Source organism: Eutrigla gurnardus (genome assembly GCF_963514095.1).
Source record: "Eutrigla gurnardus genome assembly, chromosome: 15".
Lineage (NCBI taxonomy): Eukaryota > Metazoa > Chordata > Actinopteri > Perciformes > Triglidae > Eutrigla > Eutrigla gurnardus.
The window spans coordinates 4,165,478-4,192,511 of NC_139938.1; the positions used below are offsets into that span (position 1 = coordinate 4,165,478).

General features: G+C 39.6%; 1 protein-coding gene across 1 annotated transcript; it reads left to right on the plus strand.

The window, feature by feature from the left end:
- The first annotated feature begins 831 nt into the window (after positions 1 to 831).
- Positions 832 to 26,694, plus strand: LOC311025766 (transcriptional regulator ATRX-like). Its single transcript, XM_084028853.1, has 35 exons — positions 832 to 988; positions 1,960 to 2,066; positions 2,163 to 2,218; positions 5,380 to 5,408; positions 5,594 to 5,715; positions 5,951 to 6,064; positions 6,781 to 6,890; positions 8,238 to 8,305; positions 8,384 to 10,182; positions 10,589 to 10,658; positions 15,155 to 15,309; positions 15,459 to 15,623; positions 15,710 to 15,818; positions 16,514 to 16,607; positions 16,700 to 16,888; positions 17,060 to 17,192; positions 17,447 to 17,556; positions 17,746 to 17,889; positions 18,837 to 19,014; positions 19,122 to 19,259; positions 19,812 to 19,987; positions 20,076 to 20,193; positions 21,415 to 21,545; positions 21,628 to 21,692; positions 21,939 to 22,030; positions 22,114 to 22,270; positions 22,384 to 22,469; positions 22,555 to 22,660; positions 22,773 to 22,950; positions 23,367 to 23,558; positions 23,650 to 23,793; positions 23,893 to 23,958; positions 24,059 to 24,154; positions 25,845 to 25,973; positions 26,445 to 26,694. The coding sequence occupies exons 1-35, from the start codon at positions 969 to 971 to the stop codon at positions 26,529 to 26,531; spliced, it is 5,733 nt and encodes a 1,910-aa protein (XP_083884979.1). The 5' UTR covers positions 832 to 968; the 3' UTR covers positions 26,532 to 26,694.
- Positions 26,695 to 27,034: the final 340 nt, after the last annotated feature.

Genomic DNA, 27,034 nt, shown 5'->3' on the forward strand with positions numbered 1-27,034 from the left:
ATGAGGTGAACCAATGGGCATTTGACTACATCCAACAAACACAAACTGCAGTTTACCTGAGGGTTTATATTTGATATCTCAAAGTATCAGCAAAATAGTAGAAAGATTTAAAAATAAAAAAAATGTAAGCAATGAGTTCTGTCAGCTCCATAGCTAAAGATTTACAGTGACAGTTCCAGGAAAGCGAGAAAAACATGGTGTATACATAGTGGGGGTATTGACAGTGTTGATCATACTGCAAAGGGTTGTGGTTTTCTTTCTCTTATTCTTATGCTGTGCTTGCAAGTCACTATTTTCGGTAAGCAAAATACAAATGCATTTAATCAGCAATTCAAGAAGGAATGTCTACATTCTGTGTTGAATTAAGGGGGAAAAGGAGATATTTGTGACAAAAGGAACATCAGCAGTTTCTTGCAGTCAGAAGCAAAATGTATAATAAAAGCTTGATTGTAGCTTTAATAGAGAGTTGCAAGGTACCACATGTTGAAAAAGTAACCTGCTATAAGAGTAGAAATTGGTTAGAATGAGTTATAATGACAAGAGCAGTCACTTAAATATGTTGCTTGAACTATGAGAAACAGCGTGAGATGATGAACTGATGGAGAAGAACATGCAAGAATTAACATCAAATAATTGCTTATTAAAGAACTGTTCAGTTGCAATCTGCAACCTCACCGCTAGATGTCACTAAATCCTCCACACTGCTGTTGTACTACAGGTGTTTAAAAACTAATATCTGAGCCGATGTGATTCTCACTCCGTGGCAGCAGGCGGCGCTAATGTGACATCGTAGGTCACAAAACACCAAAGGAAGAAAAAGCGACGGTTCACTGGTTGTCAGTATCCTGCCTCTCTTTAGTTTTGCTTTTGCTAACGATGTGATTATGAGCGCCAAGTGTAATGGAATACATTGGTATCATGAAAGTATAAGGACTTGAACGACTTCGGTTGTTTGCCTGCTGCGCGATATGTCTGCAGCGGCGCTGAGGTAATTCCTGCGGACTGAAATGTTCTTATCTACATGAACTGGAGTGTATAACCGCGAGCTAGCTTAGCAACTAGCTAGCCGTAGCAGCTAGCAGCTAACTGATTGGAGCAATTCGACGATAATTCTAGTTTGGTTAACCTAGCTACCGACTTAAATGAAGTACTGTTAAGGTGCTAACAGCGTTGAATGCCATTGGAATTTTGAAAAATGGTGTGTTCTTTACGTCTCAGAGATGACGATAATGCTAGCTATTTTCGCAGCTGTTGCGACATTAAAGATAACTAAAAAACGTAATCTAGCATAGTTCGTGACGATGTCACGCACACAGGTGCCTGCTATGTACACCGAGCTAAAACCAATGCAACAGACCTGCAGTAAGTCTGCAATATTGTGGTCATCGCTAACGCTGTAGTTTGAGGTGTTGTTGAATTAGAATTACGTCATCAAGGGGTCTTTTGAGTAGACTGAAGACCAGAGCCCTTTACCTAGGAGATGCAGCTTTAAAACTATAGAGCATTACGTTTTTTATATCTGAACCAAATATATTAAAAGATTATATCAAGAAAGTTGCCTCCAATAATCAACAAAGTACCACAACTCACAGTACCCATTTTTACAATATGAGCTGTGGTGTTTCACTGCAGCATACGATGGATTACATTGACGCATGTGCACGTGAAACTGGGATACTGAGAACTTGAGAGTTTGGTTGTGTCCTGCAAAGTAGGTCAAAAGTGCTTGGTTGCATTTGGAGAAGCCTTTGAAATGGGACAGTGTTGTCAGGTTTCATTCACATTATCTGGAAAACTCAAACAATACTTTTTTAATCATGATATATACCTTTCATATCCCAGTACTTCATGTGCTAACGTGTTAATCAGGCTTTTAACCAACTAAATGATTAACCAGCTAGACGCTTTTAACTGTTGAGTTTATCATAATGTCAATAATATTTTTTTTCTTGACTGTAGTACCACTACAAACAAGCTGAATGTATTGGTCAGCAAACTGCATGAGTACTTGGCTCATTCTACTGTTGAGGACATCAATGGAGCACCAGCTTCAGGAGATGCTGATGGTACAGCTTTTGTCTTTTAATCAAATAATTGACAACTTGTAATTGTATTTACATGCTTCATAAAGAATTTGAACATGTCATGTTTTCTGAATTCAGGTCTCACAAACAGGAACTGTTCTATGGGAATCTCAACAGGTCATGCTGCGACAGTGGTAACTGAATATTATTTGTTTTGTCATATACCTCATTATGTTTTGTATATATCAGTGGTGACACTATGGTGCCAGTAACCTTTGTTGACATTCAGAAATGTGTATTGCCCCACAAATATAAAGTTATATCAATTAATGCAACATTCTTTTCTGACTAGTCAATTCATTTACTGAAAAAGTTATTTATTTTAAAGATTTTTTTAAAATTCCTGATATTATAAAATGTATTTATGCAAAAATAAATATCAAACATTTTTACAATCTAGCAACTCTTCCCTGAACTGGAGAATCAGTATATTTAAAGTGTATCTCTGGAATCGGTTAGTGTTACTGTTATTACTGTACACTACTATAATATTGATTGGCAATTGCAAAAATACCAATATAACATTTTAATAGCAATTATAGGAAATTGCAATAGTAAAAGCAATTCATTATTATTTTTCAGTGGTAGTTTTCTTATTTTGCTACAATAAACCCCACTGCTTGGTGATGCTTTTTCTCAGATGTAATTGGTATTTTACATTTTCTTCTACCACAGGAGCCAAAGTGGTTTTGTCAATGCAGTGGTTGCACAGGCCTACGTTTTCAATTCATTTGTTCTAATAATTCTTGAATCCATTTGTAAATTCAATGCATTTTACATTACAGTTTGAGTATATTAAGTACTTTTCTTGACACCGTTTCAGACCAATCCCTTGCCGATGTTATAAAAAAATAAAAAGTCAACTTTACAAAGAGGGTCCAACTATCAGATGACCTATTTTTATGGTCACACTTGCAGGGCTTGAAGACCTCCGGCACGGTGCCGGAAATCCGGCGTAGCAATATTTTGGTGAAGTGTTTTTTTTTTTTTTTTTTTAACTGTAACCAGTCGTTTAAAGTGATAGTTCCAACTACCAATGGTACTCAAGGTAACCAAGGAGTTCTAGCCAATCAGAGCAGAGTAGGGCGGGCCTTAAGTTTCCAGGCACCTCGGACCGGGACAGCGTAGCCAGAGCGATTGATAACATCAGCCCAAAGGCAGCCCTGCACACTTTTCATTCAGACAAACTAATGCGACTGCCACAGTTGTTAGATTTCAGGCGTAATTTATGGGGGGGATGGGTGGGTTGCAACCCACCCAATAATCCAAACCAGCCACCACAACCCACCCAATATGATATCACAGTTATTGATATTGAATGTTCAGCATTATAATCACAACAGTGTGGTAGATTTTCTCAATTTACCAGTAAAAAATAGTGACGTTTGTCTGTGCCCCCTCCCGCTCTGAGATTTGGTTTCGCCCACCTTGGCGGACCTGCGCTTCTCTACTGTCTCTCCCGGTCTCTCCCGGTCTCTCCCCGCATCAGCGGTGGTATGAAGAAAGCACGCGAAAAAAAGCAAAAGAATAAAAGTATCTTCCCAACAGGAGGTAGCTACTGCTAGGGCTCCAGTGCCACCACTCACGGTTGCCCCCCCCCAGCCGGCGAGTTCGACAGTGCGTGCGCGTATAGCCCCGTTCACATACGTCGCTACTCGCCCGTCACTCGCTTTCTCGCTGAATTCTACTCGCTGGCAAAAAAAACTCACTGCCGCCGGCGGCGACTTCAAGCGACAACTCTCTGTGGAACTCTCTGTTGACGGCAACTGTCGATCATCTCTATTCTACATTGTGATTGGTACTCGCTTCACTCGCATCGCAGAAAGTTAAAATAATTTGATCTCCGATCGACCACATCACATCGCCTGTCCTGGTCCACATTCCACTAGAACACATTCACATTAATTGACAGCTGTCTCTCAGAGATGGGCGAGTGACGACGTATGTGAACGAGGCTTCAGTCAAAACCAAAACACCAAGGAAGGCTGAGGAATAGTCACCCACTTTTATTATTATTATTATTATTATTATTATTATTATTATTATTATTATTATTATTAATAATAATAATAATAATAATAATAATAATAATAATAAACGAATTGTGTTTTAGTCATTTTTGTTCTCATCTTTTCTTGAATGCTTAAACTCCTCAACCCCATTTAGTATGTCAACATTTGTATCAGTACCAGCAGTTTGTAAGAAATTGGTCAGTAATTGATATGTCATATTTTGTTTCTCAGAATTCACCAAATTGATGCATTAAAATGAAATTATTCAAAATTTTCTCCCGGGGGCGCATGCCCCCGGACCCCCCTAGAGGATCGCAATCCCCCCACCATAGTCTCCAAAGATCCTGTGGGAAACACTACAAACCCATTTGTAATCAGTACAAAATACTTAAAGTTAGAGACAATTAAGGACCATGAGTCCTAACAAGAACACTTGCACACACTTTAATGTGTATTTTGTACACGTTCAAGACCCATTTTTATGCATTTTCTGAGTCGGTCAACTTTATTTTAGGCACAAACTATATATCTGGGCTGGTAAACCCAAACCTGCCGCAGTGGCTGGTGGCCAAAGAATATATATATATATATATATATACACACACCTGCTTCACAGGTGGAAATCTCAACCACCCCAATGTTCAACTCAAAGTTACGCCCTTGGTGATGCTAATTTCTGAGGTATTATACGTTAGCATTAAGCTAGCGGACTTTATGCTTAGTGATACTGGCTGTGTGTGTTTTGAATGTTGTTTCAAACTATAATGTGGGTTTACTCTCAAAGTGCACCAGATTAATTCATTTAGATTGCAAATGTTCAGAATTTTCTTCTCCCCAATGCATAAAAAAATTTCAGGCACAGGATTTTTTCCTGCTTCAAGCCCTGCACTTGTCTTTATGTTTTTAGTTTTCCTGAATGAAATGCAATGTTGTCTTTTAAAGCTGCGACCCATTGCTTAAAATGTAACAGATTCCCATGTCACCATTGTGTTAATTATTTTTGTAGTGTGACAGTCTTGTTTATCTCCCTTGTTTTCGCCCTTCTTCCCAACAAATAGTTTCTGCTCTCTGAACAGTAGTCTAACTGTCTGGGGTGTGTAGTTATCCATACGTCCTATTATTCAGTTCACAGGACTTTTAGTCATCTAGAATAAAATTGTTTGCATGCACAAAGTACTAGCTGCAACACCCCCGTTAGGATATTACTTAGATGGTTTAAATATAACAATTGCTGTTCATAGCTAACAGTGACAACTAATCTAATGAAGTGCTTTGCTTTGTAGGCTGGAGTGGATACCAAATACTCCAGGAGGTGAGTTGGTATTTCATACCTGCAAGCATAGATATGGTATGAAACATTCTGGATTTACTGCTCAAATATTTAATGCAGCTCATAGCTGAAAATGTGTATTGTATATTTAACTAGAATAAATGCAATGGATTGGTGTGTTGCTTAGATCTGGACCTTACATTTGTCCTGTTTCACTGATATTACAGAAAACCATCCGTTGTCATAAAGCACTCTGGACTTGATGAATCTGGGGACTCAAATGCAAGTGAGGATGTGGATTTACCATTCAACGCAAATGGTCACGTTGATATCACCAGATTACCAAAAGGTAGGTCTTAACCTTTCCCCCAATGTAATTCCTCTTTTTACTCTCTGACTCATAGATTTGCAGACTGCAAGACTATATTACTTTTGTTATAAAATACTACATTAGAAATGTGGTATTTGCCCTTTACTATCTGTGTAAGAAGTCTTTAGGACTGTCCCCAGGTTTAGTTTATAATGACATATTTGATAATGATGGGATATTTTTGATTTGATGGTGGTATGTTTCGTTTACACAGGCACTGTACTGGTGAGGCCTGAACCTGTTGATAATGGGAGAGATGACTTCAGGGGTCCTGAGTTTCGCAGCCGGAAATCAGGGGTACTGCGGAAAGAGTTTTCGAGGAGGCGAGGTCAGTTGCTACTTGATGATTTCGTAACATTGTACATCATATTATAATAAGTTTATTGTCATATGCGCAGTAAAGAAACGTGTTTCCCATTACAAAGAAATTCTTCTTTTGTCTACAGAATGCCAACAATGTAACATCCAAGTATAAACAAATAGATATAGTATAAAAGTATAAGAACAAAGTAATTTAAAAAGGCAGCATGTGAGACATAAGTAAAAACAACAATAAAACAGTGCAAATGTAACTGTAAACGGTGCAATTATGCATGTCTGCAAATGATAACATAACATGATTACTTATGCAGCCATTTCTTCAAATGAAACAAAAGAAGCCACTTGTTGGGGTTTTCATTTATTGATTGCTTGTGGACAAAAGATACACTGACTGAAAAACCACTCCAGTGTTCAAAATGAGCTGAAAATTCACTTCACTTTGTGTCTAAATGTGGTCTGATCATCATCTTGTTGTAAGAGAGATCGCTGGATACTTTGTCTTCAAAAAAAAAAAAAAAAAAAATACTCCCAGTGCTTCACTCCCGCCCTGCACTGCTTACAGCAAGTTGTTGTATCATAACCAGTGGTCTTGTTTCTGAAGATCTTACATATGTGGAGAATTCAAGTAGAGATTGAACAGGACCTCTCACACCTTGTTAAACAACATATCAAGCCGTTCTTATTAGCATTGTGTTGCTAATCACAGTGGTGTCCTTTTCATAGGAGGGGAACACATGGAAATCGTCAGTTGCACTGCATGTGGCCGACAAGTTAACCACTTCCAGAGAGATTCCTTCTTTCGACATCCAGTTCTGAAAGTACTTATTTGCAAGGTGAGTGCTCATTAATGTCAGGAACAAATCCTTGATTTTCTGTGACCGTTAAAGTGGCAGTGGGCAAATATTTGTTTTGACTAAGCATTGTGAAGTAAATATTGTTTGCACAACGTGGAATAATGAATAGATTGGTTTCCGATTAGCCTCGCTTTCACAAGGCAATTCTGTCTGCCTCGGGTTGCGATCTCCTTGGGAAATGAAGGCTCGGTTTATGGCACAAATTAAGAGGATAGCGCTTGAGTGGCGCCTATACTTATAGTTCGAACACCTGCCAAGCACAAAATGTAGGGTCGATAAATCTCAGTAGGCCATCCACCACACTGGCGGGTAAATGTTTGTACCAATATAGTTATGTTATTTAGCTCTGGCCTCTTCTTTAAGTTTGTATTCAACATAATACCTTATTATCTCATGAAATGCATTCATAATGAATTATAAATGTAAAAGAATAACACAGAGGCTCCATAGTCTGAACCAAGAGAGCAAACTCTTTATTGCCGCCCACATTGTCAGCGGCAGCTCATGGTGGCTACACATGGAAAAGTTATCCGTCGCCACTTTAAGTCAGTATTTAGAAAAATGTTCATCTCTTCAGAATCCTAGGATATCATACAGAAATATGCTTGACCAATCCCCCATTCATGTTCCATAGATCAGTTCATAATTTGTCATGTTAATACTTCACTGTTCAGATATAAACATGGGGTACGGTGTGAACTGGCTCCCCACAGCAGCCCACTCCTCCTAATGCTCTGGATAGGTTAGATACAGGGGTCAAATTTCATGTGTACTATCTATGATGAATACAATAAAGTTTTACGTTTTTAAGTTCTTTCTGATTACATAAATGTGAGACATACAACTATATGAAACTGTTAAAAACACCCTCATCATGAGTGATTAATGAAACATAAATATTGTACCAGTTTTCTGAATCCAAATGTACTGACACGCTTTATTATCCACAGTAATACAGGGTGTATAAGAGATGAATTTTATGTCTATTTTTTAAACTAAAGTGATCCTGGAGCCCCCCGAGAATTTGGATGTGCACTTTAAGCAGTTTCATTTTGAGTGTGTCGTTGAATTTTGTTGTTTTCAGTCAGATATTAGATATTACTGAAAAGCATTACATCTTAAGAAAAACATGTTGAAATATGTATTTGAAGGTAATATTTCAAAATAAGAAATATTGAATCATTGCTAACAAGAATATTCATAGCAATTTACATATTTATGATACAATGAGTATTTTGTGTTTATGAAAGATCCTTGCATGTTTCTATTATACTTTTTGTCCAAGCTGTCTGTAACTCTTCCTTTTAAATGTTTTGTTTTTGTCAGTCTTGCTACAAGTATTACTCAAGTGACGACATCAGTAAGGATGGCGATGGAATGGATGAGCAGTGCAGGTAGGATTTGTTGTATTTAATATTCAACTAACTTCCTTTGTACTCGGCTTTATCATGAATATTCTCTCTTCTCTTCAGATGGTGTGCTGAAGGAGGCAACTTGATCTGTTGTGACTTCTGCAGTAATGCCTTCTGCAAGAAGTGTATTCTAAGGAACTTAGGGAGGAAGGAGCTGTCTGGGATCTTGGAAAGCAAATGGTACTGCTATGTGTGTAGCCCAGAGCCCCTTTTTGACCTGGTGATGGCCTGTGACAGTGTCCTGGAGAACATGGAGCATCAGTGGTATCAGCAGCGCAGGAAGAACCGAGTAGAGCCCGAGAAAGCCGAACTTTACAACATGTTGCCACACTTGCCACAAAACATTCCCTTGGATAAATGGGATCACACTGGTATGGATGGTAATGTGGTGTTCAACTATAACACACTACAGATATCCAAGGAAGTGACCAAGAAGGCCAAACATTTAGTGGACTCAACAAACATCTTAAACCGGACATTTGTCAATTTCATTCATACCGTGACAAAGAACCAACAAGCACCTTCTGTCCGCCGTCTGTACCTGAACTCTTTTTTGTCGGTGGTTAAAGGTTTGCGAAGATCACTTGCAGCACTCGAGGACAGCCTGAAGGAAGAATTCAGTGACTTGGATGTCATGAACTGTTGGGAAAAGTTCTTTAGTGATGACTTTGATGCACAACCTGTAATAGATGCAGACACAGATCCAGATATCCCTGATAAAATGTGCTTGAGTGACTTGGATAAATTGGCAGCTGAACATTTGGAAGATTATGATTCTGACTCCAAGGGCTTCACGGATGGGAGAACTGCACATGCCTGCCCTGGGGAGAACATGGATTCAGAGTCACAGAAAGCCAGACAGAGGGCACAAAAGACCTGCATGAAGCCTTCTGAAAGCACAATCAACATGACTAAAAAACTGGTAGTAAAACTTACACCTGTACCATTGGAGCAGGGGTCATCATCTGCCCCTGTGAAGAAGGACATCTGCATGAATGATAAAGAGTTGGAGGGAAAGGATGTGTCAGAAGCTGAAGAGACGGGTATTGCTGGTGCTATACCGGACAGCAAGATGAGCAACTCTAGTGCATCTCTACACGCAGAAGAGGAACAAGGCAATAGACGCTCTCCTCGTGTGAAGACAACACCGCTGCGTCGACCAAGTGATGTCAAGGTCAAATTGTCTTGTTCAGTAGTAGATAGTGACAGTGACTCTGAACCCGAGGAAACATCCAGCGCAGTACCAGCCAAAAATACTGAAGAACAAAGTGTGAGCAGAACGAGAGACGACTCCGACTCGGATGAAGTCCCCGCAGCTCTGCTTGAGCGAGCAGCTGTGACACAAAGCTCTGATGAAGCCCAGAGTGATGAGAACGGTGGGAAAGCGTCAACTAAGGTGGCCAAGAAATGTTTCTTTTGGCTCACAAAGAACACCCCCATCTCACCGGAGAAGATGCGTCACAAACGCAAGATGCTGGATCGTTCTCCTGAGTCCGACTCAAGTGGCAGAAGAGCAAAATCTCGAAGGGAACGTGGGTTAGATTCCTCTGGAGACGATCAAGACTCGCAGAAGAAAATGAAACACTTGAATACGTTGAGGCCAAGAGGGAAGTCTCATCTCATCAAAAGAGAGGATGACAGTGTGACTAGAAAGCAGGGTCGCATGCAGCCTGGGAAGTCTAAGGCTAAATCTGGTCCGAAAGCAATGGAGTCTTCATCCTCGTCAAGTGAAGATGATGATGGTGGTGGTGATGATGAAGATGATGATGACTCCGGGAGTGAAGGAAGTGATCAGAAGATGAAGCCGATCACTGAAAATGTGACCTTACTGGGGGCCACCACATTTCACCAATCATCAGGTAAGTCTTGTATTTATTATTATTATATATGTACATTAACAGTCTATCTTGTAACATGTGTGGTCTGATGAACAGTGAATTCATTAAATTAATTGCCCCAAGCCAGATTGCTATTTTCCTAGATACTGTAGGTGTCATGAAATTGGCTGCGGGTTCATCTTGCCAACTGTTTTTTCTGTTATATTGTGCTGAGGGTGGACTTTGGTTCAGACCTCGGGGTGACGTTAATGGGTAAAGATACACATTTGTGTGATTTGTTCCCTACTGTCATATAGTAATTGCTGTTATGGTATTAGTTCCACTTGTCCTTTTGTTTCTGTGAAAAGTCAACGGTTTACTCGTTATGTCTCTGCTGAAACAACAAAGCAATTAATGTTTATATATATATATTTTTTTGTTTTTGTAGGAGACGACGAGCACTCTGGGCCCTCGTGGGCAGCAGAAGATGATGATGATGATGATGATCCAGAAAATAGGTATGGTTCAAAAAGCCTGGATGTAGAGTTTGTAAAGCACCCTAGATGTGGAGGAAAGGTAACTGTGAATCCCAAACTCTGTGTAAAACCTACCAACACCCATGTCATCAAAACTCCGTTGCGATCTATTCAAACAAGACCAAAACGTAGCTGCAGCAGAGCCCCGGCAATCAAATACACATTCTAGGGGTTCACTGTTACTTAGACGTCCCACAGTATGATACACTGAGACCCAACCTGCCTACAGCAGGCTTGTGAATGATGAGCAACCTACTCTGCTTGTCTATGTGCTGTTGTTCTGACATGAATTGTTTTGCTTTGACACACCACACAGATGATGCTTTTGTTTGATTTTGTGTATAAGCCAGTATACATGTAATTGCTAGAGATACCTTTACCTAAAGATTTTATTTATTTATTTTAAATCTTTCACCATACTTGTAATACTCCCAGGCATAACATGCTGATATAAAAGGGAAACCGTGCAGTTGAAAAGGCCTGAGCACGCATTTAAACCCTGAATGAAACGTATTCTGCCTTACAGCTCAACCTGTTTTCAATTCCAATATTTCAACATATTCAGAAAGTTTTTTAACTTCCTTTTCTCCTTACATGATATAGAAAGAACTGTTGTCCTCCATTGAGCAGAACTTTAGCTTTTTTGTTATTTAGCGGTGAAGTATAAAGCTTTAAACATGACTTACAGACTATCTGCACACATTTACATTTCAAAAAGAAAAATATGAAGGCTTTTTTTTTTTCAATCAACCAAAACGTCTTAAGCACGTCTAAAAGTTATGCTTCACCTTAAAATATATTTTAATGTAATGCTATAAAATGAACCATACATGGTCAGTTATCGTGTGATGATTTTATTTTGCCCTATTTATAATAAAATAGCAAAATAATTGTCTAAGATATCTGAGATAATGTACCTGGCTCTGTAAATGCAATTTATATTTATGCTATTCAGCGTTTGACTTATTTTACGCACAAAAAAACTCCCTCCTGTTCCCTTGTTATTTCTGGACACTGAATGTATTTAGTAGTTCTTCTACCACACATGACTTGAGCTTTCACTTATGACTGCGTTTTCATGGTTTTGTATTTGATGGCAGTGTTGAGACATTATTTGTCTGAGTTATTGCTGGAAAAAGACTGTGATGATGATGGAATGAAAACCTGTGCATCTCCAGATTTAGAACTGACACAAAAGTTGAGAATTTGTAAGCCTAGAAAATGTTTCTGGTAATAAACACCCAAAGTCTCAACCAAACACCATCAACAATTGTTACATTTTCTTTTGACTGATTTCAAGTTTCATCATAGCGAATCGTGCTCCACGCCGTCCCTCACGGCCGAACGCAGTAGATTGCATTTCAATTGACATTCCTTATTTGATTGTGAAATGGTGCTTTGCAGTCGTGCATCTCAGGCGTCAACATCAAGGCTCTGGTATTTACACATGGTTACCATGATAAATAGTACCTTCTGTTGTAACATAATACTCTTGGTATATATTCTTTGTATTCTTCTTTTGAAACTAGTTCACATGGAAGATACTAACTCATTTGTACCATTGCATTTTTTCAGAGCAAGCATCTGACACATTGTATTACTGGCTCTGTTCATTGACATTGCTGTTTCCCTAAATAACCTCTAAGACCAGATGATATGAGTCTCCTAAATATTTCTCCTTCCTGTCAATGAAGGGTATTTACTGTTTTTTATCACATTGCTGCTACTATTCCCTTTACATCACTATGCAGCACTGACCTTATGGGATGTCTGTATTATTTGGTGTTATAGTAAATGGCCTCATTTATAGTATTTAAAAAGCAGCCACAAAGTGCAGTTTGGGCTTGGGAACATGTACTTTTGCATATGTGTGAAACATGCTATAGTACATAGATAAGAGATTTTTCAGAGACGGTTGTTTCTCTGGCAGTTTGGCTCTCTTAGATTACAAAGGCATATTTTAGGGCCATGCACACAGTCTGTGTTATCTGATGAAATGTTAATGCTGCTCAAGGCCAAGCCCTGTGGGATGCTGCAGAGTTTTGGCGAGATTTAAGTGTTGAAATTGGAGGTCATGTGATGCACCTTAACCTAGAAAGACTCTTCCCGTGCATAACGCTACAAAGATGGAGTCTTAAAACAATGAAGAAAATCTACTGTCAGACGCATTCAAAAATGACTTTTTTGTATATTTCCATTTGTTCATTAGTGCTAAAAAAGTAACGAAAAGCTTTTTTTTTTTTTTTGCCATTCATGTGTGGTAAGTTGGGAGAGCCACAGTTGTGTGTTTGTGTGGTGTATAGCCAGTAAGCAGCTGTAATTGGAAAGAATGGGCACCATCATGGAGCATCTATTAATTATTATAATGAATCCATGCTCAAAGCATGGAGGAATGACATTTAAAAACCTTTCTTCTGCTTAATCAAAAGTCATTTACAGTCCTTATTATGACACTCACTGAATGCCTTGAGTGCTGCTTTGTGCCACTGAATTATTTTGGAGCGTAAAATAATTTGGACAGTGCATTACTGGCTTCATTGACTGTCAATTGTTTTTAAAAGAAGTTGTTATCGGGAGAGCCAGGTGCTGTTTCCCCAAATGAACTCGATGACCAGATTATATTAGGCCCATTCCAAATATTTGGGCTGTGACGGCTGTAGCTGTCCTGTTGCTCAGTGGTGTTTATTGAAACCTGCACCAGTGCTTTAGTTTGTTTACCCCACTTTCTATACACAGAGTATACATTACTGCTGACCATTTTCTAAAGCATACGTTAGCTTTCAGAACCAAGGAATTCATTCTTTACCATATTCAAACTTGCGGAGGCTTAAACCCTGCCTACCCGGGAACCAGCTGTCGCGTTTTTCTCAAGTAATGCGGATAAAAACAATTTGTGTTTAAAAAGCTTTCCGGGTCAGTGCTTTCAAATGTCAATGTGCCGTTGTATATCTGAGGATTGAGAGTGGGCTGTGAAACAACATCTATTATGCAAAAACCGACCAAATTCACATTGTGCCTTTTAATGACATCCATGTTTGTTTCTCATGTTTTTTCCAGGTCGGATTTTCTGACAGCACAGCAGTGAATGCAATGCTGTTAGACAACAAACGCTTTAATGTGGGATGTTTTAGCCTCCGTTTTTCTTCAGAAGTCTGTTTTCAGCTGTAGTGATGGCACAATTTTATCGTTCGAAAAATGGTCAGCAGAAATGTAATGTTTACATTGTGTGTGGTTAGTGGGCTAAAACATTAAAAGTACTTTTGTTATTCCATTGAAATCCACGCAGCGTGCGGTTACCAGTGTTCATGTGTGGCTTCAGTGTATTTTTTTTTTTTTTTTTTTTCGTCGCTTGTCCCAATTGAAGCATGACAAGTGAGATCCGAGGCATGTTATTGCTACTGACATCGAGCATTGCTGTACTGCAATACATCTTTGACCATAAAGTCTCATTGGACATTGGGTTTAACATGGGTGAGCACGGCAGTATTCCTGTCTCCACTGTCCTGCGTTGACGAGATCAGGACTGGACCGTGCGCGTCGCTCGGTGAGAAACGGTGAATGCAGGACGGACGATTGACCAGCGTAGACGAGCTCGAGCCAGATCATGTAAGGTGTTTGACTCTGGTATCATGTGTAATTCATGTGACATGTCAGCCCCATCTTGGGAAATGCGTGCCGGACACGGGTAGATGTAGAAGAGGCTGAAGAGGGTAATTATTTGCATGTACTGAGTGGTCAAAACACAATATGGTATTACAACCATAAAGTTTTTACGTTTTTCAGATTATGTGCAGAATTTCCTCATTTTTGAAACTTTTTGCTCCACTGGAGTAAAAAAGGGTTATAAGACGTTGGGTTATGTTTCATTCTTAGTAAATATTAATGTATAGACTGTAATTTGGTGTTTGTGTCCCAAATGTTACAATAATAATAGGCTGGTAGGACCTGAGGAGCACGTTGCCCTCAAGTCCGCTCTGTTTGTGTTCAACAAGCCTGTAGCTCTTTAACTGGGTGGACTAGCTCAATGTCACTTTTATTTTCACACTAAGTGTCTGTTTCAGACTCAAAAAACAATAGGAAATACATTGAAAGTATCCGTCCCTCTTCCCCAAAGGAGAATATACTGTTTTTCTTTTTCTGTGAAGAATACTTGTAATAAATTCTTTCTCTTAAAAAACGTCTCTATCGTTTTTCTTTTTTCTGCTATTATTTTAGATGTATATCTTCCAGTGTTGTGACAGTTCATTTTAATGTGTGCTTTATACTGGCACATCAGTTTAGAGTATTATTGACAATATATGGATTGAACAAAGGTCACTAAATATATCTTATCAGAATTATAACACACGGCCACATAACCACCGCTTGAGTGATTTTCATTAAATATTGAAGTGTAAATTCTATATCCAGCTGAAGACAGTGTTGCTGATCATGAAATGAATTTCAGGTGCCTTCTCCTTCTTTTCTACTTCTGAAAGAATCGCTAAGAAAATGCTATTGGCCCAAATCAAAGCCAACTACTCCTCGGACGATGATATGTCTTCGGATGAGGAGACGCAGGAGGATGAATCTGAGTCGGAGGGTGAAAAGGAGGTCAAACAAGGAAATCAGGAGAATGAAACGGATGAAAACGGTAAGTGATTCATTTAAAAGTAGCACATTTTAGCTTCTCATTTGTGCACAGGAAAAGAAAACCTGGGCACCTGGTAAAAGGTCAAGTTCAGGTTTTCTAAATGCAGGGTTATAAAAGGAGGGCAATGATAGAATATGTCTCTGCTGCAGAGGACGACTTGTCTTCAGGATCATCTCACTCGTCCGATGGGCCAAACTCCAGGCACCATCTTCTACGCCACAAACTGACCTTGGATGAGGGATCAAGTGTAAAGTCTGTAGCAGAGCGTGAAGGAGGGATGCAGAAGAAAAGAGCCAGCAGCAAACACCTGAGCTGTAAGGTCACGTCAAACCTTAGAAACGAAGCTGACAACAGGAACTGCCTAACGTGCTCTAATGTCTTGGTTTGCATTTCTGTGAAGCTGACAGTGAAAGTGAAGGTGACAGTAATGAGTCGGAGCCGGGGGACGCCGGCATGAGCGAGGAGCTGAGTCAGTCGGAGGACGAGGCCGGTGAAGACGGACACAAAAGGTACATTGATGACATCAAAAACAGTAACCACGGTTACAGTAGGGGGAGGGTTACAAGGTCACTGAGGTTAGCCACCGTTTACCGCTGGTCACACCAGACCAGGTGAGGGTGGGTTTGAAATAGTGTTGGGACGATTCCTTGGATAGCGATGAGTTAGAAATCATGGTGAATTTCCATTATTGGAATAATTGTACATATCGTCACAAGTGATGGTTTTTTTTAATGATTTATGGTAGGCAAGTAAAAAATAGAGCATATATAATATATGATATATATATATATATATATATATATATATATATATATATATATATATATATATAATATACGATATATATAATATACGATATATATAATATACGATATATATATATATATATATATATATATATATATATATATATATATATATATATATATATATATATATATATATATATATATATATATATATGCCTTTCAATAAAACAGCCTTTGCACATCATTTAAATGTATCTAATATGAAATTGGGAATCTTGTTCAAATTTGAATTATTAGATTATATTATTATTAGATATTTTATTTGTTTCCTGCTAATGTGTCTGATAGGTTTAAAGTGTTTCAAGAGCAGTATGGACAGCTTCAGTGTGTAACATGTACTTAGTTAATTACTTATAATCATATAACTATCATATCTGAATCTCTCCCTTTTTTAGCTCCAGATTATCCAGTAAAGTGAAGGAGGCGCCCCGCAGCTACGAGCTGAAGAAACCTGTGCCCTGTATTTGGTTGTCTGACTCCAGTGATAAGGTAGCGTCTGTTGTTATAACTAAGTGGTTTATTTTTCATCTGTATCGTGTAATTGGCCACATCGCATGTTGGACCGTTGTGTGTTTGAGCAGAGTGATAAGGAGGATGAAGCAGGCGAGGAGAACAGCGACGGTTTAGGAACCCCCAAAGGACGCAAGAAGATCCGCAAAATCATTGAAGATGAGAACCTCCGTACAGAGACCCAGGAAGCGCTCAGAGAGGAGCAGGAGAGATGCCAACGTTTGGCAGACAGGGATTCACAGATGGAGGACAGAAGAGAGGTACCGCATACACATCAGTGTGAACTACACTGTGGATATTTACAGTCATTTAATACCATTTCTGCAGCATTAGATGCTCCATCCCTGTCGATTAATGACAGTCAGCGAGGTACACGATTGGGGCTTTCAGAAGGGACCAAACAGAAGACATGCTGACTGATTGTTTTCCAGGTAATTGTTCCAGAGGATGTCCCGTGTCCCATCACCACCAAGCTGGTGCTGGATCAGGATCCAGAGACCAAGGAACCTCATCTTCAGGTGCACAGGAACCTGGTGACGAGACTGAAGCCTCACCAGGTGGACGGTTAGTTGATGGTTTCTTTTCATTCACAGCGATGAGGACAATGCTTTACTATCTTACACAGGCATGTTGATGTCAGTAACGGCATTAGTTCATACCAATGAGTCTGAATTCACAATCTCCAAGAACAGCTGAAACAATTTCTTACTGATCAATCAAAAAAGAATGTTATGGGTATCAAAGCCTCTTTATCTGTGTATTTTTCACAGTAGAATCCCGTTTTTGTGTTCAGACATGTTCTCTTTATTCTCTATTAGGGGTCCAGTTTATTTGGGACAGCTGTTGTGAGTCTGTGAAGAAGGCCAACTCTTCTCCTGGATCTGGCTGTATACTGGCACACTGCATGGGCCTGGGCAAGACTCTGCAGGTCAACACATATTCACCTCCAACGTTCTTGCTGACCTTAATTTATCCGAGACAAATTAATACACACAACATTTTAAAGACACTTTAGATATTGCTTGTTAAAAAATCACAAAGTGTGTGTGTACATCTCCATCTTACTGACTGTGGTCAGCTGTCTATGCTTCATATTCATAGCTGTGTTCTTTTACAGATGGTTACTTTCCTCCACACGGTGCTGCTGTCAGAGAATCTGAGATTCAGAACGGCCCTGGTCGTGTGTCCACTCAACACCATCCTCAACTGGGTCAGCGAGTTCAAGAAATGGCAAAGCGACATGGGACACGATCAAGTAAACGTAAGCAAAATCATAAATGATGATAGGGGTGTGAATCTTTGGCTTCAGTTCGATTCGATTAACGACACAGTAGTTGGTGTGGAAGAAAAACTCTTCAGGTCCAATTCTGTGGCTGGTTCAAATGAGGTTTAATCACTGACAGTGGAGAAAGGGCAATGTCGCGTTGCCACACAGTCCATTCTAAAATATGTGAGGTGAGGGACAACTTTCTACACAGAACCAAAGGGGCAGGTCTAAACAGTGGATTTACATAGATTCAATACGCGTCTCTCCCAAGAGGAAGCGACGTCCTGAGACAACATAAAGGTGTGACTTCCCTCGGGGGAAGTGACAGGGGCCATTCATGAAGGCCTTGATCAAGTATGTGAGATGAAGGTGTTTCGGAGATGGTCCAGGAAGGGGGACAGATCAAAGGGTCTTTTCATCAACATGGCAAGGGTTAAATACAATGAATACAGCTCAGCAGGACATTTGATGTTCCGAGAGAAAGGAATATTAGTATGAGATACAAATAAGAATTGTAAGGTAACACATTTTCTTCTACATTGGCGTTTCGATTCAAGGACAATTTTTCTTTTCTTTTTGAACGATTTGATTCTGTAACTTGTAACCAAACTTCTATATCCATGAAATAAACATGCAATAATGCCAGTGAGACTATCTGTATTCTTCTGAAAGGTGAAAAAAGTCCTGCATAATATTTTATGCTGAATACAAAAATGTAATGCTCAGTTATTTTGAACATTTTTCAATAGGCTACATGCTGGCAGGGGAGAGAGAGTGTCTTAAACGTTTAAAACATTAATCATAAGTAAGAATCACGATTCATAATCGTTACACGTCTAATAAATGGGCAGTCCTTAATGTTGAGATGCTTCACACCTTCCACTTGTGTGAACTCACTTGTTCATGTGTGGTTAATGTTCAGATGCACAATTATGTTGCAGGTATCAGAGCTGGCTACGATAAAGCATCCTCCAGAACGAATCCGGGCTCTGCAGAGGTGGCAGAGACACGGAGGCGTTATGATCATGGGATACGAGATGTACCGCATCATGTCACTCGCCAAGAAAATTCAGAATGAGGAGTGCAAGAAAGAGTTAAAGAGCATACTGGTGGATCCAGGTACAGGCATGCCATTATTGCATTTGTGTTATGAGTCATTGCTTTGTTCATTGACACTGATTTGATCTCCAGCTGCTTTCTCTGCTTCATTTTTTTTTTTTTTTCAGGTCCAGACTTTGTGGTTTGTGACGAGGGACACATCCTTCGCAACGAATCATCCAATATCTCCAAAGCTATGAATGCCATCAAGACCCAACGAAGGGTGGTGCTGACCGGCACACCACTGCAAAACAATCTGAACGAGTGTGAGTCTGCACCACGACGGCATATTAAATGTGGCCGTGAGATCAGACGTTGCTTGAAAGGATGTTGAATATAATCACATTTTTTTGAGTACTCACACAGAATGAAGTACAACTTGACATACATTACCCATTCATTGTAAATATTTAAAAAACAGAAAAGTCAGACGTCACTGATGACCTTAAATTGAGGTGCAAGTGTTATGCTTTGACAGAAACCCTTCATATTGATTAGGAGTGGGGGAAATTGATTCATGTAGGAAGATAGGAGATTCTTATCTTCCCTCCTTCCTGTCTTTCTTCTAAATCACACCAAATACCAGTTTAACACTGCCTTTGTGTGTTTGCATTATTGCAATCAGTTCATATAACGTTTTCAAATCTAAAACTCCACAATCTTATGCACACTTTACTCTGCTCTCCATAACCACCACGCTTCCTTTACTAGCACACAGCCGACTGGACGAGATCCTGAATGTCCTAAGAATCAAAGTTGAATAATGAATCAAAAGATTCCCACCCCTAATATTGATACGCTGTATTTTGTTCCCACAGACCACTGCATGGTCAACTTCATCAAGAGTAATCTCCTGGGCTCGCTGGGTGAGTTCCGAAACCGCTTCATCAACCCCATTCAGAACGGCCAGTGTGCTGACTCCACGTCCAGAGACGTCCGAATCATGAAGAAGCGAGCGCATGTCCTTCATGCCATGTTGGTGGGATGTGTGCAGGTAAAAACTATCTGTCTGTGTATCACACGCTGCACAGCTTGCTTTCATCTTCCAGCCCTCACGACACCGTGTTCCTCTTGGTTCCCAGAGAAGAGATTACTCCGAGTTGACTCAGTTTCTGCCTCCCAAACATGAGTACGTGCTGTCAGTGAGGATTTCCCCACAACAATACAAGCTGTATCGCTACTACCTGGACCACGTCACTGGTAAGAATCCGTCTTCACATTTTTACTGGAAGGAATGTTTACGTTCAGTAATTAGCTAGAAATCACGGCAATTAAGTTTGTTGTGATTCACCCTTAGCAGAATTTCAATTCATAATATAGTATTTGTTTTTCCAGAGCTCTAGTTTAACCATAAATGCTCAATATGAAATCGCCTCCACGCGGTTCTCAACTTGACAGCTGAGCCGGTCTCTAGCAGCTAAAGGTGCTAGCAGCTAAACAGTGCAAACAGCTAACAGTGTTGACCTGAGGCGGGACTGGAGGCTGGGCGTTACGCCTCGCGATGCAGTGAATCGAGGCGATGTTATCAGCTGTGACTGCCGTGTGAGCACAGTTCAGAGCCAGCGAGGCACGCTCACTAACATGCAATACAAGGGAACAACACACAGAGGAGTTCAGGTCACAGCACAGCCTTCCTTCTCTGCTCAGGCACATATTACTCCGCTACACCTTTACATGGAGAATACTTGCTTTATTAATGCTCTGGATCCTTAGAGAGAACCTTTATGATCACATGATCCAGTGAAAATGATTGTTTTACATTTTTGACCCAAGTTTTCTCTTGTTTCAATGATCCATTATTGTCCAGTTGAACCTGGTAGATATGAAACATTTATTTATATCATAACTCACCTACATTCAACTCACTTAATCATCAGAGGCTGAGATATGATCATAATCAGCAGATAAGAAAAGGGAGTTCAAGTCATTCATGTTGTACCTAGATATTGGACGATATGAACATTTCATGTCAGGATTAGCCTGGCCAAAATAACGGATTCACGATATTATCCCGATAATCATCAAAATATGCTTAAAACTCTTAAAATGGCAACTAAAACATACTGGTAACACTTTATATTTAGTTAAGAAACCAATATTTTTAATGCAACACATCTTTCTTTAGTGAACATCCATTGAAAAATCATCATAAACCATAAAGGATCCATACATTTTTCAAGAAGTATTTTTGTATCCTGTATTTTTAACATCATACTCTATTTTTCACTCACCCCATGATAGAGAGTTAGACAGCTTTTTCAAATGACTCGTGATGATATATAATTATTTCTATAATGGAAATTCACCACGATCAACCTTTATGTGTGTGAGTGTACCCTAAAGAAATGTAGAGATTTCTTTTAAATGTGAGGGTTTCCCAGATGGTCGACCATCAGAAAAATACCCCCGTTGGTTTTTCAGGTATGGGCTCTGTGACTAACGGAGCAAAGATGAAGACCGGAACCAACCTGTTCAAGGACTTTCAGGTGCTCGGCCGGATCTGGACTCATCCCTGGTGCCTTCAGCTCTCCTACATCAGCAAAGAAAACAAGGTAAATAATAAAAAAAAAAGAATCACAAACAATGTTACGTGTTTAAAATGTTACTTAACACTTCACTGGATTTTCACAACAGGGATATTTTGAAAAGAATAAAATCAAAGCAGGAGCTCTGCTGAGAAGTGAAGAAACCAATGAGAGGTAAGATGTCAATAATCACACTCTGATTCCTTCAACAAATGATTATCAGCTCATTGTTTCTCATTAAAACGTCTAGTGGCGCATCTAGTAGTTTATGAAAATAGCTAGAATCTGAGTTGCCATGTTCAGTCAGGTCAATAATGCACGCCCTTAATTAAAGGAAACGAGTAGGTATTGTCTAGATGATGCATGAGGAGGAGGATGAGTACTAATTGTATTTATATACTCTTTCTCCACCTGATTTAGTGAACTGAGAGTGAATGACAGAAAAGAAGGGAATAACGATGACAGCAGTGCAGCAGCTGTTGCTGGCGTTTCCACAGGCGCTCCAGTGGAAGGTATTAAACCTCCATGAGTCACTAAGACTCCAACGCTTTAGTTCCCACACTAATACAGTTTGTCCTGTTCATATCCTGATTAGGAGAGAAAGCAACCATCAGCTCCAGGTCTCAGAGTCCCCATCAACACTGGTTCAAGAATCTGCTGTCTGAAAGGGACGCCAACATCCTGGAGCACTCTGGGAAGATGGTGCTCTTGTTTGAGATCCTCAGAATGGCCGAAGACCTCGACGATAAAGTGTAAGGTTCTCGTTTAATCTGAAGCGAATCTTAACACTTACAAAATGGTAAGTGGTCTATCGATGCGCTGAATGGTCCTCACATCTCGCCGTATCCACTTTCTGCACTTTTAGGCTTGTGTTCAGTCAGTCGTTGATCTCATTAGACCTCATTGAGGATTTCCTCAAGGCTTCTCACCATGCAAGATCATCATTCCAAGGTATTCTGTTTGTGGCAAAGAAAATATCTAATATAAATATCCTCCTTGACCGTGCTTTACTATTGACTTCTGTGCTTTTTCTCAGCGGGCAGCTGGATTAAAAACGTCGACTATTACCGCCTCGATGGTTCCACCAACGCGATGTTAAGGAAGAAGTGGGCCGATGGGTTCAACGATGTGGCCAATGCTCGGTACAGACTATCCTGACTGTTACGGGATTTTAACCTTTCTGTATCGATTGTATTGAAATCAGATCTGGAGAGAATGTTTCGTTGTCATGACAGTTTCTTTTCTTACTTTTAGCGCCCGATTGTTTCTCATCTCAACGAGAGCCGGCTCACTCGGCATCAACCTGGTTGCTGCCAACAGGGTCATCATCTTCGACGCCTCCTGGAATCCCTCGTATGACATACAGAGCATTTACCGGGTGTACCGCTTCGGTCAGCTGAAACATGTGTTTGTGTACCGCTTCTTGGCTCAGGTAAGCTCACCGCTCCTCATTCATGAAAAGCTTTAAACTAAGCTTTAATAAATGACCCACTTGATGCATGTGATGCATACAAAGTCACGATGTCGCCACGACTACAGCTATCGTCTCTTGTCTAATAAATAACCAATTGAACAGAACTATAGTGAAGCATTGTGTGGTTTGAGCTGTACTTTACTGTATATATTTGAGGATTCATAAGACGATACCTGCTACCTACTTTTATGTTAATATGTTCTGACTTTCCCACAATCTATACTTTTGTTTCTTAATAAAAACTGCATATATATATTGTTTGTGGTCTATAAAAAGAAAGTGTAATGGACATGGATTTCCTGGAGCTGCTGTATTTTTGCTGGACATATAAACCTTTCAGTCCTGTTTATCGCTGCAGTCATTTTCATCTCTAGGGCACCATGGAAGAGAAGATCTATGATCGCCAGGTGACCAAGCAGTCTCTGTCTTATCGAGTGGTGGATCAGCAGCAGATTGAAAGGCATTTCACCCTCATTGAACTGACTGAACTTTACACATTCGAGCCAGACATGCTGGACGACCCAAACTCTAAGAAAAGCAAAAGAACCACCCCGGTTATGCCAAAGGTGACTTCATTCTCAGGTTCCTTGATGCCATGCAGATACTGTACATAGCTGACATCGGCTTACACGTTGAATTTGTGTGTCTATTCCTCAGGATACGGTCCTGGCACAGCTTCTTCAAACTTGTAAAGACCAGATAGTGTCTTTCCACGAGCATGAATCTCTGCTGGACCATAAACAAGAGGAGGAACTCAGTGAGGCAGAACGCAAAGATGCCTGGGCCGAGTATGAGGCCGAGGTAAGGAGCCGTTCACTGCAGAGCAGCAATTATCACGACCTCTGTCTTTACAGTGTTTTACATTTGAACTAAGTGCTGAGCATGTGTGATGTCTTCCAGTCGTCCAACCCTCCAGCCAGCGCCAACCAGAACAACTTGACTACGAAGACCAATGAACAGCTAATGGTAAACATAAATATGATTTTCCTAACAGTTTTCTTTGAACTGCTTCTGGTGATGGTTTGTGTTTTATATGACAGATTAAATTCCAAAAATGTTGTTGCAGGAACTGCTGAACAAAAGCAGAGCAAATGTGTCGATGGCCTTCCTGTCGATGCAGAGGATAACGTCTCAAACGATGGAGGACTACATGTTACAACTGGTGAGTCACATTAAGGTCGAAGAATAATGTGGTGAATGGAAGATTTAATATTAGCCTGCATTTTTAACAGCAATGAAAACATCTTACAAAAGGAATTCAAGGTCATGTCTGACACCTAGAATATGTTTTTTAAATGTAAAAGTCGAGTCTGGTCAGAGTAAAGCCAGCTACTATTGAAACTACAACAGATCAAAGGAGGAGAGTCAGCTTTGGTGTGTTTGTGTGTGATTCCCTGCCAGGCTGAGCTCTCATCACAGAGACTCACTAGACGGGTCTGATAGTCATAGAAACCGCTGTGGTTACACAGGAATACACAAAGACAACATAGAAACCCTTCTTCTATACGGGTCTTACAGGTTACATTGTCCTTCCTGAGGTCAAACAATCATGGCTACATTTTCTACTTCCAGCTTTTCAATTGTTAGCATTATCTACGATTTTATAGCTTCAGAAAATTGTGATGAGGCTCTTAATTAATTAAGAGAGAAAAATCAATCAATGAAAATAATTATCAGTGGCCCTACTTTATTACACAATAATACTGTCAAAATATGTATAATTTTTATATGGAAATATCATTACATATTGTGGAATAGTAAGAAGTAAGAAAGTTAATACTTATACAAGTGAAAAAATCTCCTGACAGTTGACAATTTAATATATGTTTATATGTGCGTGTGTGTGTGTGTGTATATATGTGTGTGTGCGTGTGTGTGTGTGTGTGCATATATATATATGTGTGTGATGTTGTTAAAGTTTTTTTTTATTACTGAGTAAATATATAATATAGAGAATATCAATCAGAAAACAACCCGTTCTCACAAAGTAGCTTATCATCACACATCCAACCATGAAGAGAAGCCTGACGTGAACATACATGATACACAGACACGTGATAGTAGTTTCAGGCAGCCTTGAGCGTGCGTGCCTCCATCGGCCCGCGGTGCTTCACCAGCGGTAACTCTCCATCAGTGTGCAGCAGACTGGACATGTTGACCTGCCGTCTCATCAACATGCCAGACTATGTGCTTTCTTATTTGCAGTAGGTTGATTGTTCCCACACCTGCATTTCATGAAGACTCAACAATATCAGTGGTTTGGAAGGATTGATGTGGATGTTTTCATAAGGATGCCAGCCGTTTTGTACCGTGATTTCATAAATTTATATAACGTTTTTTATGTTGCTATGCTCGTTGGCTACATGGATGGACTAAAATAACAGGCGGGGGATTACATTGTGATGTCATAATTAAACTTAGGTTAATGTTGATGTGGCACATTGATTGACAAGAATATTTAAAATGGCTCTTGATATGAAACTGCCCCTGCCTTATGACACCAAGACAGAAACGCTTGTCAGATCTTATAAAAGGTTTGTGTTTTAGCGTTGAGCAGTATTCCATAGTCACTCAGGTCTGAGGCGACTCTCCCCCCTCCTACTCGTGGTTTTCATTCTGAGCACAATTAAATAATGCTCACATTGAATTGCTCGAGGACGTGGAAATTACAATTTTATTTCTTCAGAGTTGTTTAAATTCATTGCAGTATGTATGCAATATTATATGCATCTTTTCTTGTATTGTTGTCTTTGTATGTAATGTATTACTGTTGATTGCAGCTGTGTATAGCACAAGCCCAAGGAAACAATTAAGTATTTATTATGTCATCTAACCATTTATTTATATTACAGCGGCAAAAGCATCCTTATCTGCCTGAGGCTGTGATTAAGTCCAAAGCCGGGACCTGGAAAGCAGCTGATGAGAAGGAGCTGCAACGCAGACGAGCCTTTTATCGAGACACTCTTGCACAGCAACAAACAGTAAGGGATTTTTACATGCGAGTGTGTGTGTTTTAGGGATTTAATGGGACGATATAGGATATTATTGCCGATTGCTATATAAAATGCAATAAGTTGATGGTGGCAAATTCTCCATTATGGGGATAATCTTAAATATCTTCACGAGTGACTTGAAAAAGCTGTCAAACTTTCCATCAGGGTCAAAAATGTAGTCTGTAGTACAGCATATAAAAAAATATATATATTTATTTATCATGATTAAGATCATGTTATTTAAGATTTCATTATTAGTGTCTTATCTGTGATGGAATGAACATAATGAACAAAATATAAAGCCAGTAAAGATATTATGTTTCAGTGCCGTTTTAAGCTTTTTCATCATATTTTGATGATTATTGGGGTAATATCATGAATCATCATCCCATGCCTGTGTGTGTATGTATTTATGTGTAAGTATAGCCCTTCTCATGGTTCAATGATATCCCTCCACAGCTCACACTCAGCATTCACGCCATACTGAACAGTCGAAGGATGCAGACGGCCGTGACCGCTGTGACTCAGCCTGCAGACTTGAACTAATGCTGCTCCTCCACCGAGATGAATGTACGATGTTATCACTATGGCAACAGCAACATATCAGCTGTTATAGAATCATAGTTTGATTCCATAGGAATGATGAAATAACTACTAATTTCAATAGTAATGTCCAGGCATAGTTTTGTGATATTTTGAGCACTTTAATTCATGCGATATGTAATATGATTTTTTTTTTACAAGAGTGAAAAACTGAGGTTATTGCTGCTTCATACCAAACATGTTTCGTGTAGTCTACTTAAACACAGCTGGTTACTGTACACGCCTTACTGACTTTACTGTACTATATTTTGCTAAGAACTGTTTAACATTCTGTTTGTAAGCAGTTCTAATTTTGCAATAAATACACAAAATAACGAAAAAAAGTGGTTATTTTCAAAAGCAAAGATATTTTTAATCCGGTAGTTCCAGAGTTAATAGTGAGAATATTGTTTACTGTTTATAAACGCTTGTCAACGTCACAAAAACATCCTCTCAGTTACGAAGGA